This window comes from Sinohyriopsis cumingii, chromosome 18 (assembly GCF_028554795.1).
Source record: "Sinohyriopsis cumingii isolate HCF-2022 chromosome 18, ASM2855479v2, whole genome shotgun sequence".
Taxonomy (NCBI): domain Eukaryota; kingdom Metazoa; phylum Mollusca; class Bivalvia; order Unionida; family Unionidae; genus Sinohyriopsis; species Sinohyriopsis cumingii.
In genome coordinates, this window is record NC_142978.1 from 76,635,444 (window position 1) to 76,652,152 (window position 16,709).

The 16,709-nt window shown below is 36.2% G+C and overlaps 1 protein-coding gene across 1 annotated transcript in view; it reads right to left on the reverse strand.

The window, feature by feature from the left end:
- Positions 1-16,709, reverse strand: part of LOC149777019 (nucleoporin 88-like) — a 125,955-nt gene that overhangs the window by 8,050 nt on the left and 101,196 nt on the right. Inside the window, exons 12-13 of the mRNA XM_089941787.1 lie at positions 12,210-12,356; positions 4,405-4,531 (exon numbers count right to left, since the gene is read on the reverse strand). Coding sequence (XP_089797913.1) covers positions 4,405-4,531; positions 12,210-12,356 — 274 coding nt within the window. The remainder of the gene's footprint in view (positions 1-4,404; positions 4,532-12,209; positions 12,357-16,709) is intronic.

Here is a 16,709-nt window from a genome sequence, read left to right on the forward strand (position 1 = left end):
TAATTTGTTATGGTTTCATCAATTCAGAAGGAGACAATTTATGGGCCTCATGTTTGAAAACTGAGGCTAAGATTGGTTTTGTTGTTAGGAGGCTTAGAACATGTTAATGGGATTATGGTAGATATGGACTATATTATGACTGGATTAGCCACAAAGGAAATGTGGAGCTCGACTAAATTAAATGTCTCCGACTCCATTATGTCCTAGCTCAGAAGGTGCAATATTATTATAAATCCACAAAGTAAAAATGTCTTTAGACACCTTGACCTCTGGAGAAACCTCCTTCCCATCCCAAACCCCATTTTGCATTTATATTTCTTTCCAAATGAAAAACATGTATGTTTCAAACCTTTTAAAATCATCTATTTTCCTTTGTTCAAACTTATCATAAACTCATACAATTCAAATATGCTTGGATTTGTCATATTCTGTGCTATTTTCATCACCAAACCTTTTTATTTAACTTTGACAAATATAAAAGATTTATAGAGAGAAGAGCTCATGGAAGGCAGTGTCTCACCTACAACCCATGTCACTAAGTATCCTCATGGTACTTTACTTATAAAACATTTATTACAAAACTTAAACAAAGAATCTTAATGTTGCCGCATAGTTGCTTAGTGGCTAAGGTGATGGACCTTTGACCAGAAATGTGTAGGTTGGATATTCCTCAACAAATGAGTCCAGATTGGCTAAACTGATATGTCCTTGGGCAAGGCAAGTAACTTACCCAGGCACTTATAACTAAATAAACTCAGAAGTTTTGTTATGGCATAAAATACAAACAAATCTAAGCATTGAGAACACTGATTACTTGGAGGGTTGACATTTACAAAAGAACACATCTAACAATAAAACTCCAGAGATGTTGCTATTTGTCACTATTGTAAACAGAATGATCTTTATCATATTATTCTAAATTTTCTTTTCTGTACGAGTTCCAAGAGAATTTAAATTAAGATCCAATTAGTTATTTCAGGAATTATTGTAATGATTTCCTTTACAAACAATTTTCAAGTATTACCATCGGCGGAACACTAACCAAGGGAGATAATTCCATAAGTTTTTTTCATTTACATAAATTTGAGTTGCCATCATTGACATAAGAAAATGACTGGAAAACTTGAAAATCTATACATTACTAATTTTAGGAAGACTATTGTTGTTACTATTATTAGTAATGCCAGCTATAATTTGTAAAAGTGAATGGACACTGTACCATACACATGGAGGGATTGATACCCATCACCATGTCTCCGCCATTGCTACTGCCACTGTACAAGTGATACCTTTTGTCATGTAATTACATCGAGGTAATAAGTTCTTGTAAAGATCACTGTTTCATTATAAACAATGGAGCATTACAGCGTAAATCACATTAAGTGCAACTGTGATGAAATTTGCACATATTAGTACATTAAAACATTGAACTACTACTGTGTGAAAACTATCCATTACTATTGGCTATGAAAACTATCCATTACTATTGTCTATGAAAATTATCCATTACTATTGTCTATGAAAATTATTCATTACTATTGTTTATGAAACTTATCCATTACTATTGTCTATGAAACTTATCAATGAACTACACTGTCTATGAAAATTATCCATTACTACTGTCTATGAAAATTATCCATGAACTACTTCTGTCAATGAAAATTATCCATTACTATTGTCTATGAAAATCATCGATGAACTACTACTGTCTATGAAAATTATCAATGAAATACTATCAATGTTGTTGCACTTGTTAAATGGTAATATATTGCCTTTCCATAGCAAAAACCACTTATTTGGAGCTCTAGATAAAAATTAAATTATTCTCCCTGGTTTGGAACCAATTGCATTTTTTAACATTCAGTTTTACACATATCACATAACACAATGCTTAAACTATTAGACTGTCCTAACCATCATGATGCAAATCCTGCCTTCTGAATTCATCAAAGACGAAAATAACCAAGTCAGGGTGTGTTTGATTATATGGCTCTGCTTGAATAAGTGTTCTCAGAGTGATGGAGTAGTATAATTTTAAACATGCACGCAACATCTGGAACTTAATAGACAGCATAGTTTATACTGATTAAATGCACCATCCTACAAAAATGGACTATGCTTACAGCAGAACCTATACAATGACAACTTTGGACTCAATGTTTAAAATTGTTTTGCATAATTTGAACTTACTAAAATAATTATTTCCTGTGTTTTGGACAAAATGTGTGCATAATTTGAACTCATTTAAATATATCTTTTTAGGTAAGATACCCAAATACATTGCTTATCTACAACTCTGCTTAATACTATGGCTTCAACATTCAAATATGTAGACACTTTTTAAGTTGCATGTTTACTGCAGGTAAATGAAAGGCAGTCCAATTACAGCAAGGCTTCAATAGTTAAGACATTACTCGAGTCACTTGCTCAGTTCTTATATAAAGTTTGTTCCCATCTGTGACCTTGAAAAACTCAAAATCACTGAAAAGCTTGAACCAAAAATTGTTGAATGGAGTGCTTTGAGATTTGAGTATCTATTGTACTTCTAAACGTCAGTATTGTTCCGTATTATACATTTTACAGGTTCTGTGTAGAATTTAAGAATTTAAAAATGCAGATCATGGAAGAAATTACATCTCTTAAGTATGTTTTTATACAGTAAGAGATACTCTTTTTGTTCAGCCCACCTTTTATTTATCCAGAAAAATGTTACATTAAAGGAGTGCGTATGTGCTTGTTTTGTCCTATCAACCCATATGCACAGGGTGCAAAGTCAATAAAAGTTCAGGTTCTGGTTTCTGCATGGGTGCACCAAGAGTTTCTGGTTAAATGGTGTATCTTTGTGGTACAACAGTTTGCTCACAACAATAATATTAAATTTAAATTCAATTCTCAAGAACTGTGACATCAAAGCATAATATATACTTAAAACAAATGTAGTCAGACATAATTTGTTTGAAATAGCACATTGTACAGACAATTTTTGAGTTTAACACCCTTTATCAGCACATACTAGGCTATACATGGGGGCCAGTATATTTGGTGGAAGGAGAACCCAGGAAAACTCCAGGAAGAACCACTACAGAAAGCTACTGGCAAGCTTTCTCATACACCCACTTTGGCCAAGCCAAGACTCAGACCCATGCAGAACTACTGAGATGTGTGTGTGTGATCTGTAAAGGAAAGCACTTGAAACCACTTGGCCAGTCAAGGCGCCTACTGTACAGACAATACTGAGATATGTGTGTGTGATCTGTAAAGGAAAGCACCATAAACCACTTGGCCAGTCAAGGCCCCTACTGTACAGACAATGTTGAGATGTGTGTGTTATCTGTAAAGGAAAGCACCTTAAAACACTTGGCCAGTCAAGGCGCCTACTGTACAATGTTGAGATGTGTGTGTGTGATCTGTAAAGGAAAGCACCATAAGCCACTTGACCAGTCAAGGCCCCTACTGTACAATGTTGAGATGTGTGTGTGTGATCTGTAAAGGAAAGCACTTTAAACCACTTGGCCATCTGTAAAGGAAAGCACCTTAAACCACTTGGCCTGTCATGGCCCCTACTGTACAGACAATGTTGAGATGTGTGTGTGTGATCTGTAAAGGAAAGCACCTTAAACTACTTGGCCAGTCAAGGCCCCTACTGTACAGACGATATTGAGATGTGTGTGTGTGATCTGTAAAGGAAACACCTTAAACCACTTGCCCAGTCAAGGCCCCTACTGTACAGACAATATTGAGTTGTGTGTGTGTGATCTGTAAAGGAAAGCACCTTAAACCACCTGGTCATCTGTAAAGGAAAGCACATTAAACCACATGGCTTGCCAATGCCCCTACTGTACAGACAATGTTGAGATGTGTGAGTGATCTGTAAAGGAAAGCACCTTAAACCACTTGGCCTGCCAATGCCCCTACTGTACCCACAATGATACACATTAATTATGGTAAAGCAAATGAGAAATTCATGACTGTAAATACAGTTAAAACAAAACATTGCAGTTAATCTTTGATGTATGGACAAATGGACAAACACAGGTGCCAAAGTGATCACTATGTAAAGTTTCCATCCAGGCTGGCTCAACAAAACTTCTGCTTCACCTTCATGTAAGATATATTTTCGAGTGTATGTGAGAAGATTCTGGTGATCTCCAGCACCAATACCGAACATAGATCCCAAGCTGCCATCCCTTAAAGCTCCTGCAGATCTGTGATTTGTATTGGTGCTAAAGATCACCAAAGCACCAGTGGTAATGAGAATTTTCAGACTGCAATGCATTTTACTAAAACAACTTATTTGCCAACTGAAAATATATGGGGTAGTGCTTTTGGTAGCTGGGTACATATCTAATATCAGCTAATAAGGTACAAGTGTTTGATAACTATTCAAGTAAAATTTTTATCAACCTGATCTAAATTTCTTCTATAACTGTCAAGCCTTTCTTCCATGTTCTCCAGTTCACGTTTCATTGCTCTCTCTGCATCAGACAGAAATGGAATGCGCGACTGTAATTTTCTCATCAGCACTTGTATCCTACAAAGGAAAAGACTTTAGAGTTCACAAAGGAAAATGCTATCTTTTGGAACAATAATGCACAATGAAAGCTAAACCTACAAAAACACATACCATATATACTTGCTTATGAGTCCAACAGCATACTGCACAGACCTAGATCTGACACTGCATAATGTGCCAGCAGATCTGGGTCCAATGCAGGTTGTTAGGAGTAATCAGCACAACAAACAATATAGACCCTGATGTTGAGGCACATTATGCTATGGCAGATCAGGGTCTTTGTTCTTTGCAGTTTGACTTGACTTATAAGCAAGTATAGTACTTGTTAAACAGTACAGTACAATGTCAAGATTATTGAAAAGAATTATCCAGAATAACAGTCGTGAAATAATACCATGATCAAACGTTTCTTCCATTAAATACATAATACAAGGTGGGGCCCTGAGTGGCCAAGTGGTCTAAAGCGCTCACCGTTCCGGATCACTGCCATCTCACCTCTGTCTGCGTATGTTTGAGTCCAAGGCTCGGCTAGCGTGGGTACGTGGGAAAGCCTGCCAGTAGCTTCTCGTGGGTCGGTGGTTCTTACCTGGGTTTTCCAGGGTTCTTCCTCCACCAGTTATACTGGCCGCCATATATGGCCTATCTTGTGCTGAAAAATGGCGTTAAACCCTAGAACAACAACAACAACAACAACATAATACAAGGTACACATCTCTGAATACAAGGTTTATTTTGGTGTGAGATTAGAAACCATTAGTGAGACAAAAAAAATAGTGAACATAAAGACCCAAATCTTCTATTTTATTTACTGTGTAACCCTATAATAAATAATAAATAATCAAAGATGTGTTTTCACCAAAGTTCCAGTTGGCTGTATTTAGATTTCAGCTTCACTGCATCAATGTGTAAGAATCAGAATGTCAAAATGCTTTTACTTCATCACTATCCAATTTAATACACTATGTGCATGTAGTTCATAACATGGAACCAAAAATATGTGAATAAATTGTCAGCCAAATTATCACTAGTGATCACAATTAATATCAAAGAAAAACAGAATAATTAACTTTGTAAACAGAAGTTCCATTGAACAAGATCGCCAAGTTCTAAAATAGTACTGCCTAATAGTAAATTATCTTTGAACATGATCACCAAGTTCTAAAACAGTACTGTCTAATAGTCGGGCATACAACTGTGTATGCAAATGTTGTTTCTGATTGATTTAAACTCACATTAGATTGTGTGTCTGTGGATTGGCTGTTGTTTTTGAAATGTGGTCAAGCTGTGAATGTAAAATTTATGAGGAGACTGATCGCTGGGAATGTGACTTGTATTCACAGGATTTGAAACTTTATAGATGTATCAGTGAGCATAGGCTAGTATATTCAAATAGGTTTCCTGATGCTTTTCAGTAATGGATCTGGTCATAGATTGCAGATTTTATTCCAATCTGCATTATATCTGCTAGAGCAGGGGTGTCCAAACTTTTTGCAAAGAGGGCCAGATTTGATAAAGTGAAGATGTTCCTTCTGATGTTTTTTTTAACCACAAAAGTTACATGCAAATAGACACTGTTATAGAGCAATAAATAAATAAAAAACAAATAATAAATAAATAAAACAATTTTCATCGTCACAATTATCTTTATTTTTCAAATGGCAATGTAACTAAATATAAGCCACTCAGGCAGACATGAACAACTCAAAAAACACAATTCTGCCTTTCATTCATATCTGGAGAGTCAGATAACACTGAACTGTATGTAATACCTTAAATTTCCATGAGTTAGATAAATATCTTTGCCTCATGGTCATTTTAAACAGGAGTTATAACTAATGCAAAGTTTTCTGTTATCATTAAAGTTTAAAACAAGTGAATTTTTCTTTTGTCTTTTAAAAGATCTTTCAGAAAATAATAGTTTGTGCCACATATACAGGTACATAACATCAACAATAATAACCAAATCTTATTCAAGAGTTTAATAAAATAAGTGCCATAAGTCCAAGTGTATAAGTGTGCTTTTGGCTTTTCACTGTTAATAGTGACAGATGTTACCGTTCAAAACACTCAGTTTCAGATTGGTCAAGAAACCGATAACTTGCTGACATTAATGAGAAGGGTGATACTGAGATCTGGATTTCACTAAAGAGGCCAGGTCTGATTTGAGGGCAGTGGTTGAGATGCGTAAAATGTCACGTAAGTGGGGGTCACTTAGTCTTGACCTCAATCGGTTTCTTGTTTAAGTTCATGACAGAGAATGTCTGCTCACACAAATATGTGGAGCCGAATAAGCTCAGCATTTTCTTAGCAAATGTTCGCATTTCTGGAAATCTGCCTTTATCCAGCTGCCCGTAAAAGTCAACATGAGAAAGATGCTGGTGTTTGGCGCACCACTCATCGTCACACTGCAGCTCAATGAGCTCCAGCTTCAGCTGTGGAGGAGCATCATCAGGGTCCACAGAGAAGGGAGAAGAGAAAAGCAACATGTCCTTTTCAATAACTGCAAAATCCTGAAAGGGTTTGCTGAATTCCACAGAAAGAGATGTGAAAGCTGTTGCATAACTCTTCATTTGCACACCGATGTTGTCCTGTGGGAAACTGTCAATTACCTCTTTCAAAGCTGGGAAGTGCGCGATGCAGGGCTCTGTTTGGGACAAGTGTCTTTGGAAAAGTTGCAGCTTCGTTCCAAAGGCCTTGACATGAGTGTATAGCTGGCTCACCACCGCATCTTGTCCTTGAAGATTAACATTCAGCCAATTCAGATGCTTCGTTATGTCAACCAAAAAAGACAAATCTGCCAGCCATACAGGATCAGGCAATTCTTCCATCGGTTGCCCCTTTTCACACAAAAAATGTCTTATTTCGTCTCCGAGAGAGAAAATCGCTGCATTGCGGACCCCATACTTAGCCACCTCACATCGTTGTGATATATTATGTCTGCGTGTTCAGCTGGATGTCAAGCAAGAACTGCTGAAACTGTCGGTGGTGAAGAGCTTTAGATTGAATAGAATTGATTGAATTTACCACTGGTTTCATAACATGATCAAATTTGATATGTTCGGCACAGAGAGCCTGCTGATGAATTATACAGTGTAGTTTAATAGCGTTACCTCCTTCTTCGTTGACTGTATTGCAGATCAGTGTGGACAATCCATTTCGCTCACCAGCCATGGCAGGCGCACTATCGGTAATGATCCCATAAACTTTACTCCACGGTAGTTTCATATCATCAACAGCATCACAAACAGAAATGAATAAATTCGTTCCTCTGGTTTAGTCTTTAAGGCTTTGGAGGTCAAGCAGCTCCTCTGTTACGTTCATGTTGTCATCAACTCCTCTTAAAAAAAATCAAGAGCGGTGCAGTGTCAGAAGCATCTGTGCTTTCATCACAGGCTAATGAGAAATAATCAAAAGTCACTCCCCTGTCCCTCAGTTGTCTCTGAATATCTGATGATATGTCCTCAACTCTCCGTGTCACAGTGTTACGTGCCAGGCAAACATTCATAAATTCTTGCTTCTTCTCGGGGCAAATGTTCTCCACCATTTTCATGACACAGTCTTTGATAAACATACCTTCAGTAAATGATCTGCCATGTTTAGCTATTAACATGGCCACTTCGTAGCTTGCTTTGGTGATATTTTCCTTTGACTCACAGGCCCGCGTGAAGAATCGCTGTTGTGATGACAGAGCAGCTTGGAGTTGCTTCACTTTTTCAGCGCGGTTACTCCCTTTTAGCTTGTCGTATGTGTTAGTATGTTTAGTCTGGTAGTGTCTCTTTACGTTTAAATCCTTAAACAAAGCAATCGTCTCGTTACAAATGAGACAAACACAACTGCCTAGATTTTCAGTGAAAAAGTACTGTAATTCCCATCTCTCCCGAAAGCGGCAGCCCTCAATGTCAACTTTCCTCTTTTTCTTTTCAGTTGCCATGGCAGAAATGAGCGAAGGGTTTGCGTGCTAGCGGGCCATAAATAATACATTATATGACCGAAGCTGCAGGCTGTATGAATCTTACTGTGGGCCGGACTTTGGACACCCCTGTGCTAGAGGCACATTTTCTGATCACAAATTTTGACTGCACTGTTCATGGGCACTGGTTTGTTAATAGGTCCAGAAAGGAGGTCAAAATGTGTACAGCTGAAAATAATGCACAGGTTGCAAGAATGCAAGTAGTTATTTTTTTGTGTGAGTGGTGGGTTACAAACCCAATAAAGATTTGGTTTATTGGATACAATGTCTTACGTGAATGACCATGCTAACTGCAGGATAAAGTAAAGATTATAACATGGGAGAGCGGAAGTCTTAGTCATCATTATTCATCCAAATTAATTTAAATGCAGCAAGCTTCAGTATTAAGTGACATTTTACATGAATCATTGAATACATCAGAACCATAAATTAGCAAACACAGTCCAGAGGTTATCAAAGTTTTTTCCTACAACACCCCCCCCATGGTATACAAGTCTGCGTGTTATGCAATAATTTTTACTTGTATTACCATGTTGTAGTTATATTTAAAACGATTCATTTCTTATTTCAAACAAGGCACCAAGTTCGAAACAGTCAATGAGTCTAATGATGATTAGATAGTTATGTTTAACATGTCAGCAATAAAAAAAATCATGAAGTTTAAAGACAATATAATAACAAGATCTACATAATGAACTCAGCATCTTGAATTTAATAACTCACACGGTGTTGTGATTACTGAAGTCTTAAACTGCCATAGATATAATTGTAGAATATGAACTTCTACAGCACAGTAGGTCGATGTCAATAAAGTAAAAAAAATGAGTGATGCAAATTTTGTTAATTGGAATATGTGAACTTCTACAGCGCCAAATAAAAGTTATTATGTTACTTACTGTAAAGCTACACAATAAATAACAGTTAATATATATGATACTGCAGCTTTATAAAAAGTCCCTCCTACGCATTGTCATAAAATAAATAGTACATGTTGCAGTCGGTTTAAGCAAGTTTATTCTGCATCACTCGAGTCAAAACTCGCAACATCCTTCTCAGTGTCTGAATTTTCAAAATCATTGAAACTTTCATTGTACTCACTGTCTTGACAAACATCCGTGGCCTTGTCAATGTGTGCTTTGATGAGGAGACGAAGTTTGAATTGACCCAGTTTGGTTGAGATGGCCCAAAGTGAGGAAACTAATTTTGAAATGACCCAGTTTGGTTGAGATGACCCAAAGTGAGGAAACTAATTTTGAAATGACCAAGTTTGGTTGAGATGACTCAGAGTGAGGAAACTAATTTTGAAATGACCCAGTTTGGTTGAGATGACCCAAAGTGAGGTAACAAATTATATCCTCTTATAAAGTGCAACATGTGGATTGAACTTAAAACAGTTTAGGGTTTCTTTGGTAAACAGAAAGGATGACTGACCATATCCTACTATTTAATACCATGTTTATAATGAAAAGAAGCCAATATAGATTTTGGTTTTTATTAATCTCTATGAAAATTATGCAGGTTATGTACATATGTGGGTATTCTATAATATTTTCTTTACACACAACACAAAAACTGGGTAATACATGAGTGTGTTATACCTGGATGTGTGCTATATTAGCAAATTTACAGTACACACATCATATATCAAATTTACATGCTTCCAATATGAATAAAATGTCACATTTCTATCCTGGCTCCAATACTTCTATTATTACCTTTAAGTATCAATCACTGGTGATTTAAGGTCCACTTGAATGAAAAGAGCTTTGTTAAACAGCGAAACAGAAAGAAAAACACGTGAACAAGCAAAGGGAAGTAATCAGATCTAATCATCAGCTGTAAGATGGTAAAAGTTACCTCCCTTTATACAGAATTTGTTAACTAGTAGAAGCAAAGACCTCAGAAGTGAGGACAAGACATTTTTTTCCCAGGAAACATTCCTTCAATGATAAAAATGAATAAGACTAAAAATATTCTGAACAAATGGACCTGATTTTACTCACCTAGATTACATAACCTGACAGCTGATTATTTCACTATACAGACTTATGTAGTATTGTAAGAATGCAGCCTGCACTTCAACAAAGCAATACTAGTAACTGTTAACATATTTCATAGAACGTATCAAACTTGCTTCCAAAATATTTATGAATTTCATAGGTGGCAAAGTTTAAACAAATAATTCTCTGCAACTCAATGTATGAACTTAGCTATGGTTTTTACAGGAAATATGTTCTTACTGGAACAAAATCAATTCAAAGAAAAACAGAATTACTTGCAAACCTCACTATAATTGTCCCAAAAATTTAAAAAAAAAATAGTTTATTCTTGCTTGCAACTGTACATTTCCTCTAACAATATTTCTATTTACACCTTTTCTTTAGTTGCAAAATAAAAATGATTAATCTGATTCTCTAAAGATACATACTAATTTGTATCAAATGTTCTACTGAAATTAATCTATTTAGCATTCCGAATTTTATTTTTTTAAATTGGGTTCAACATTTTTACAAGTAATTCTCAATAGTTAATATCATTGGTTGCTTTCCTTGTTTTGCTTCAAATGACAGAGAGATGGAGTGAAAAGGCACCCCCCCCCCCGGGTTTAAATTGCACATGATCAGAGAACTATTTCTAGCTTCAGTGAATTTTACTATATTCAGAAGATCGATCTTACTGGAGATCTTCATCATTTGAATCTGTTTAACGTGTTTCCTTAGAACTTGGTCAAAAATAGTCTCTAGAGTAAGTAGTAACACAGTCAAAAGCAGTGTCACTTTCAAATCTGAACTCATGCGAGATCTTGATCAAATTAGCCTGAACTGCATGTTTTATCAAAATATCATCAAAAATATGACCTAAGAGTGGTAACAAGCTCAGCCAATGATATGCGAGATCACCTCATGAATATGCATGGATCTAACTCAAGATGAGACTCATCCAAGGGCTTGATATATACCTATATTCCTAGTACAATCAAAATCAGATCAGAAATATGACTTCCTCAATGGTAACAAGCTCAGCCAATCAGATGCAAGATCATCTCTTTAATATGCGTATCCTGCTCATCATCAATCTCATCCAAAATCTAGATTATCTTCCAAGTTTGATCATAATCAGATCAGAAATACAGACTTTCTGAGTGGTAACAAACTCAGCCAATTAGATGCAATAGGACCTCATTAATACATCTATATCATACTTATTATCACATCTGTCCGAGCTCTTGATGACATATATATTCCACAACTGATAAAAAGTGGATCAGAAATATGGCTTTCGGAATAGTAACAAGGTCAGCCATTCAGATGCAGGACAATCTTATTAATATTTGTGGATCTAGCTTATTATCAAACCTGTCCAAGATCTTGAGGATATAAGCAATTTTTGAATCAAAATCATACTGGAGATACAACCTCCGAGTCATATACATAGAAAACTCGATATGATGCAAAATTACATCAGTATGCACAGATCTCACTCACATTTTAACTCATCTGAGATATTAATGAGATAAACCTCTATTCCAAATTTGATCAAAACTGAAGAAGAAAAAAATGGCCTGTGGTAACATGCAAATTCTGATGGATGACACAATGCACGAAGATTGACAAGCACATGGTCCCACCCCACTCCCACCCACCCAGACAGGGCTTTATGGCCAAACAAGTAGGTCAAGAAAAATTGTATATATGGTATGTTCCAAAAAATGCTTTACTAGACCACCTTGACAACATCTCCTCCTGTCTTTCTTTGCACTCCTGACATTTGTCACCGAGTTGTTCCGCCATGTTGCTCACCATCATCTTTGAGTACTTCAGCTTTTGTAGGTCCTCCAACTGTTGTTGTTTCTGTTCTGATAATATACCAACCCTGCACAGAGAAAGAAAAGAAAAATTAAAAACAAAAATATCAGAAGTGGATTAAGGTCAAAAAATTATTAGCTACATGGTGTATTCACTTGCCTACACCCTATATACTTGCTTATAAATTAAGTCCAACTGCAAACTACACAGTCCCTGATATGCCACTGCATTACACAATTGCTGATATGTTTTTTGTGCAGTTTATTAGAAGTTGTTGTTGTTGTTGTGGGGTTTAACGCCATTTTGCAGCACATGATAGGCTATACATGGTGGCCAGTATTAATGGTGGAGGAAGAACCAGAGAAAGCCCCGGAAAGAACCACCGACCCACGAGAAGCTACTGGCAAGCTTTCTCACATACCCACATTGGCTGAATCTTAGACTCGAACCGCCGCAGACAGAGGTGAGATGGCAGTGATCCGTAACGAAGAGCGCTTTAGACCACTTGGCCACGCGGGGCCCCTTTATTAGAAGTAATCGGTAGCAAAAACAACACTGACTCTGATCTGCAGGTACATTGTATTAGGGCAGATCACAATCTTTGCTGATTGCAGTTTGATTTCATTTGAAAGTGAGTATATATTTTAAGTCCAATACAACTGTATACTGCAGAGACCCGTATCTGCTACAGCATTATGCACTGGCAGAGTTGGGTTTATTTAGTTTGCTAGGAGTACACCATGGAGCAGACAACACAGATGCTGATCTGCCTGTGGATTATGCAACTGCAAATAAGAGTCTATCTTATTTGTGGTAGGACCCGACTTATAAGTGGGTATACAATGTATCTGTACATTACATGTGCTCCAAAGGCAAACACCACAGACCCAGCTCTACCACTGAATAATGTATCTGTACATTTCAAGTGCCCCATTGCAAACATCACAAGCCAAGTTCTACCAATGCATAATGTATCTGTACATTCCACGTGCCCCAAATGCAAACATCATAGACCAAGCTCTATCATAATTTATCTGTACATTCCATGTGCCCCAAAGATAAACACCACAGACCCAGCTCTACCAGTGAATAATGCATCTGTACATTCCCTGTGCCCCACTGCAAACATCATAGACCAAGCTCTACCACTGCATAATGAATCTGTACATTCCATGTGCCCCAATGAAAACATCATAGACCAAGCTCTACCACCCACTGCATAATGTGTCTGTACATTCCATGTGCCCCAATGCAAACATCATAGACCGAGCTCTAATACTGCATAATGTATATGTACATTCCTTGTGCCCCAAATGAAAACATCATAGACCAAGCTCTACCACTGCATAATGTATATGTACATTCCATGTGCCCCAAATGAAAACATCATAAACCAAGCTCTACCACTGTATAATGTATATATGTATGTACATTCCATGTGCCCCAATACAAACATCATAGACCAAGCCCTACCACTGCATAATGTATATGTACATTCCATGTGCCCCAATGCAAACATCATAGACCAAGCTCTACCACTGTATAATGTATATGTACATTCCATGTGCCCCAATGTAAACATCACAGACCAAGCTCTACCACTGTATAATGTATATGTACATTCCATGTGCCCCAATGCAAACATCATAGACCAAGCTCTACCACTGTATAATGTATATGTACATTCCATGTGCCCCAATACAAACATCATAGACCAAGCCCTACCACTGTATAATGTATATATACATTCCATGTGCCCCAATGCAAACATCATAGACCAAGCCCTACCACTGTATAATGTACATGTACATTCCATGTGCCCCAGTGCAAACATCATAGACCAAGCTCTACCACTGCATAATGTACATGTACATTCCATGTGCCCCAATGAAAACATCATAGACCAAGCTCTACTATCCACTGCATAATATATCTGTACATTCCATGTGCCAAAATGAAGACATCATAAAATAAGCTCTACCATTACATAATGTGCCTGTAGATCCCAGGTTTCTATACATGTCAGTTTACATTCAGCCTCTCCCAGGTTTCTATACATGTCAATTTACATTCAGTCTTTCACAGGTTTCTAAAAATGGCAAAGGACTGGAGAATGCAAATACACCACCTAATTAGGTATTTAGATTGATCAAGATAGAAACTGGTCAAAATTGGTAATAGTCTTTCAAAGGTCATTTTATAAAGCTTGAATTTATATACAATCACATATTTCAAATAATCACACAATTGGAATAACATACAGTCTTTATCAAATTTTAAAAATTTGTAGGAACGTGATTTTAAATTTCAGAAATGGTAAATATTTTCTTTGTCAATCAATGGATTTGAAAGAGTGAGAAGAAAACATGCAGCAAATGAAAAGCATGTTATAAAATCTAACACCAGCAATCTAATTTTAACAGAAATTATTGGAAGATTTAAATACACACAAGCATGAAGCAGACATTTTGACAATGTTGCAATCTTCAACAAAGTGTAAAGCAAATAGATTCCTCGTTGTGATATAACTAAGGCAGAAAAAAATCAAAATCAAAGAATTATTGTCATTTCAAGTTTACATGATGTGACTTGTTTTGGGCTTTTTGTCAAACTGCTAATACACCAAGCAAATATTTTGGACATTAAGTGAAAAATGCTCACAAGGTAAAGATTATTCATATCATGTACAATCACTATTATAAAGTTAAATCAAGATGCTCCTAAAATGGACACAGCCATTTCAACACTAAGGAACAAAATCTGCCCCAAGCACTGATGTAATGTTAACCTGACAAAAGGTGTTATCTCCCCTTACCAGACTAATATATCAATACCTGGTTGACATGCACTGTCTGGTCAGGTGTGAGTACAGGCATCCATAAAACAAACATTGCCAGCCAAAAGTCACTTATTGATATTTACCTCTGACTGCATGTGCAGAATATTATTAACACCAATCTATCACTGACCTCACCCTATTCATCTTAGCTTTCTTTTACTAACTGAACTAACAGGTCAGCTTGTACATGACAGGATGCCATCAAAAATCAATTACAATATTTGGGTGAGCAAACATCTGTTAATATTGAAAATCTTTCCCCAACTGACAAGTTTGACATTGATAGTAATGGAGTATGTGTTTGACATTGATAGCAAGAGTTTATGCTACAAGAGATTAAAAATATTATTAACCTGTACTGTATATACTCACTTATAAGTCGATTAAAACCACAAACAACAAAGATCTCGACCCACTGTAGTATAATGTGCCTGCAGATCTGGGTCAATCTTGTTTATTCTATTGATTACTCCTATCAAACTGCACAGACCATGAACTGGCAGTGCATAATGCACCAGCAGAGCTGGAGATGTGCAGTTTGCAGTTGGACATGACTTATAAGCAAGTATATACTGTGCTGATATTTATCCAATATGTTATCATAAAGACGATGGATTAGACACAATAAAGTCATACTACAGTAACTTTCTACACACACACATGGTTTGCATCAACTGTTGCACAGAACTGGTAACCAACACAACTGTTACTCATTCCTGATTATGTGTAGAACATTTTGACCTGGCCAAAGAAACATTTACTATGCAAAATAAGGTACATTTTATTGCTGCAACTAAAAGAAATACTGCGAAAATCAAGAAAAACTAACAATTGTTGTAAATACTTCTATGAAGCAACTGGTGCAGATGCTTTAAAAGGATTATTCAAGCTGGTTTATTTCTTGCTGTCAAAAAAGTACAGAATAATCTTATAATATTAGAAAAAAAACTTATTAACACTGAGATTATGGCATAGGTAATTTGTGATGGGCTATGAAATTAACAGTATGATCCTGTGAAAAGTAATCAATTAATGATGTACCTACAGTCAATATAATCATCAACAGATCAAGAAAAGGGAAAAAAAAAAAAGCCTAAAGAAAATAAATGATGCCAATTATTGTAGAAGTTTCATCTTGATGTACTTTCTAGCTCTTATATTACATAAGCCACAACGAGAAAATAAACACATCAGATTCCTATTTTTCGGCACATTTGTTGATAATGCATCTTCCAAACTAACCTGTAGTTTTCTTATATTCCTTATTATTCCAATGCATATTTACTACAATTTTCTCCATCATAAATCTAGAAAGCAAAGGTTTAATGAAGACATGTCTGCAATTCAAATTTACATACCCTACAAAAGAGAACGACTTATTGTCATCTTCTTTTTCTCTCTTCACTTGCTCTCGTTTCCTTCTGAATATATTCAATGTTTTGAATGATTTGTGATGATCTGATCGCTTGTGATATGCTTTTGTGTATTCAGAATGCTCTTCCAAATAATCTCCAGTTTGACACTTTTATAATCAGCAGATTTTCTGTCTTAAATATTTATTTCCTTTTTAATTTTTCATCA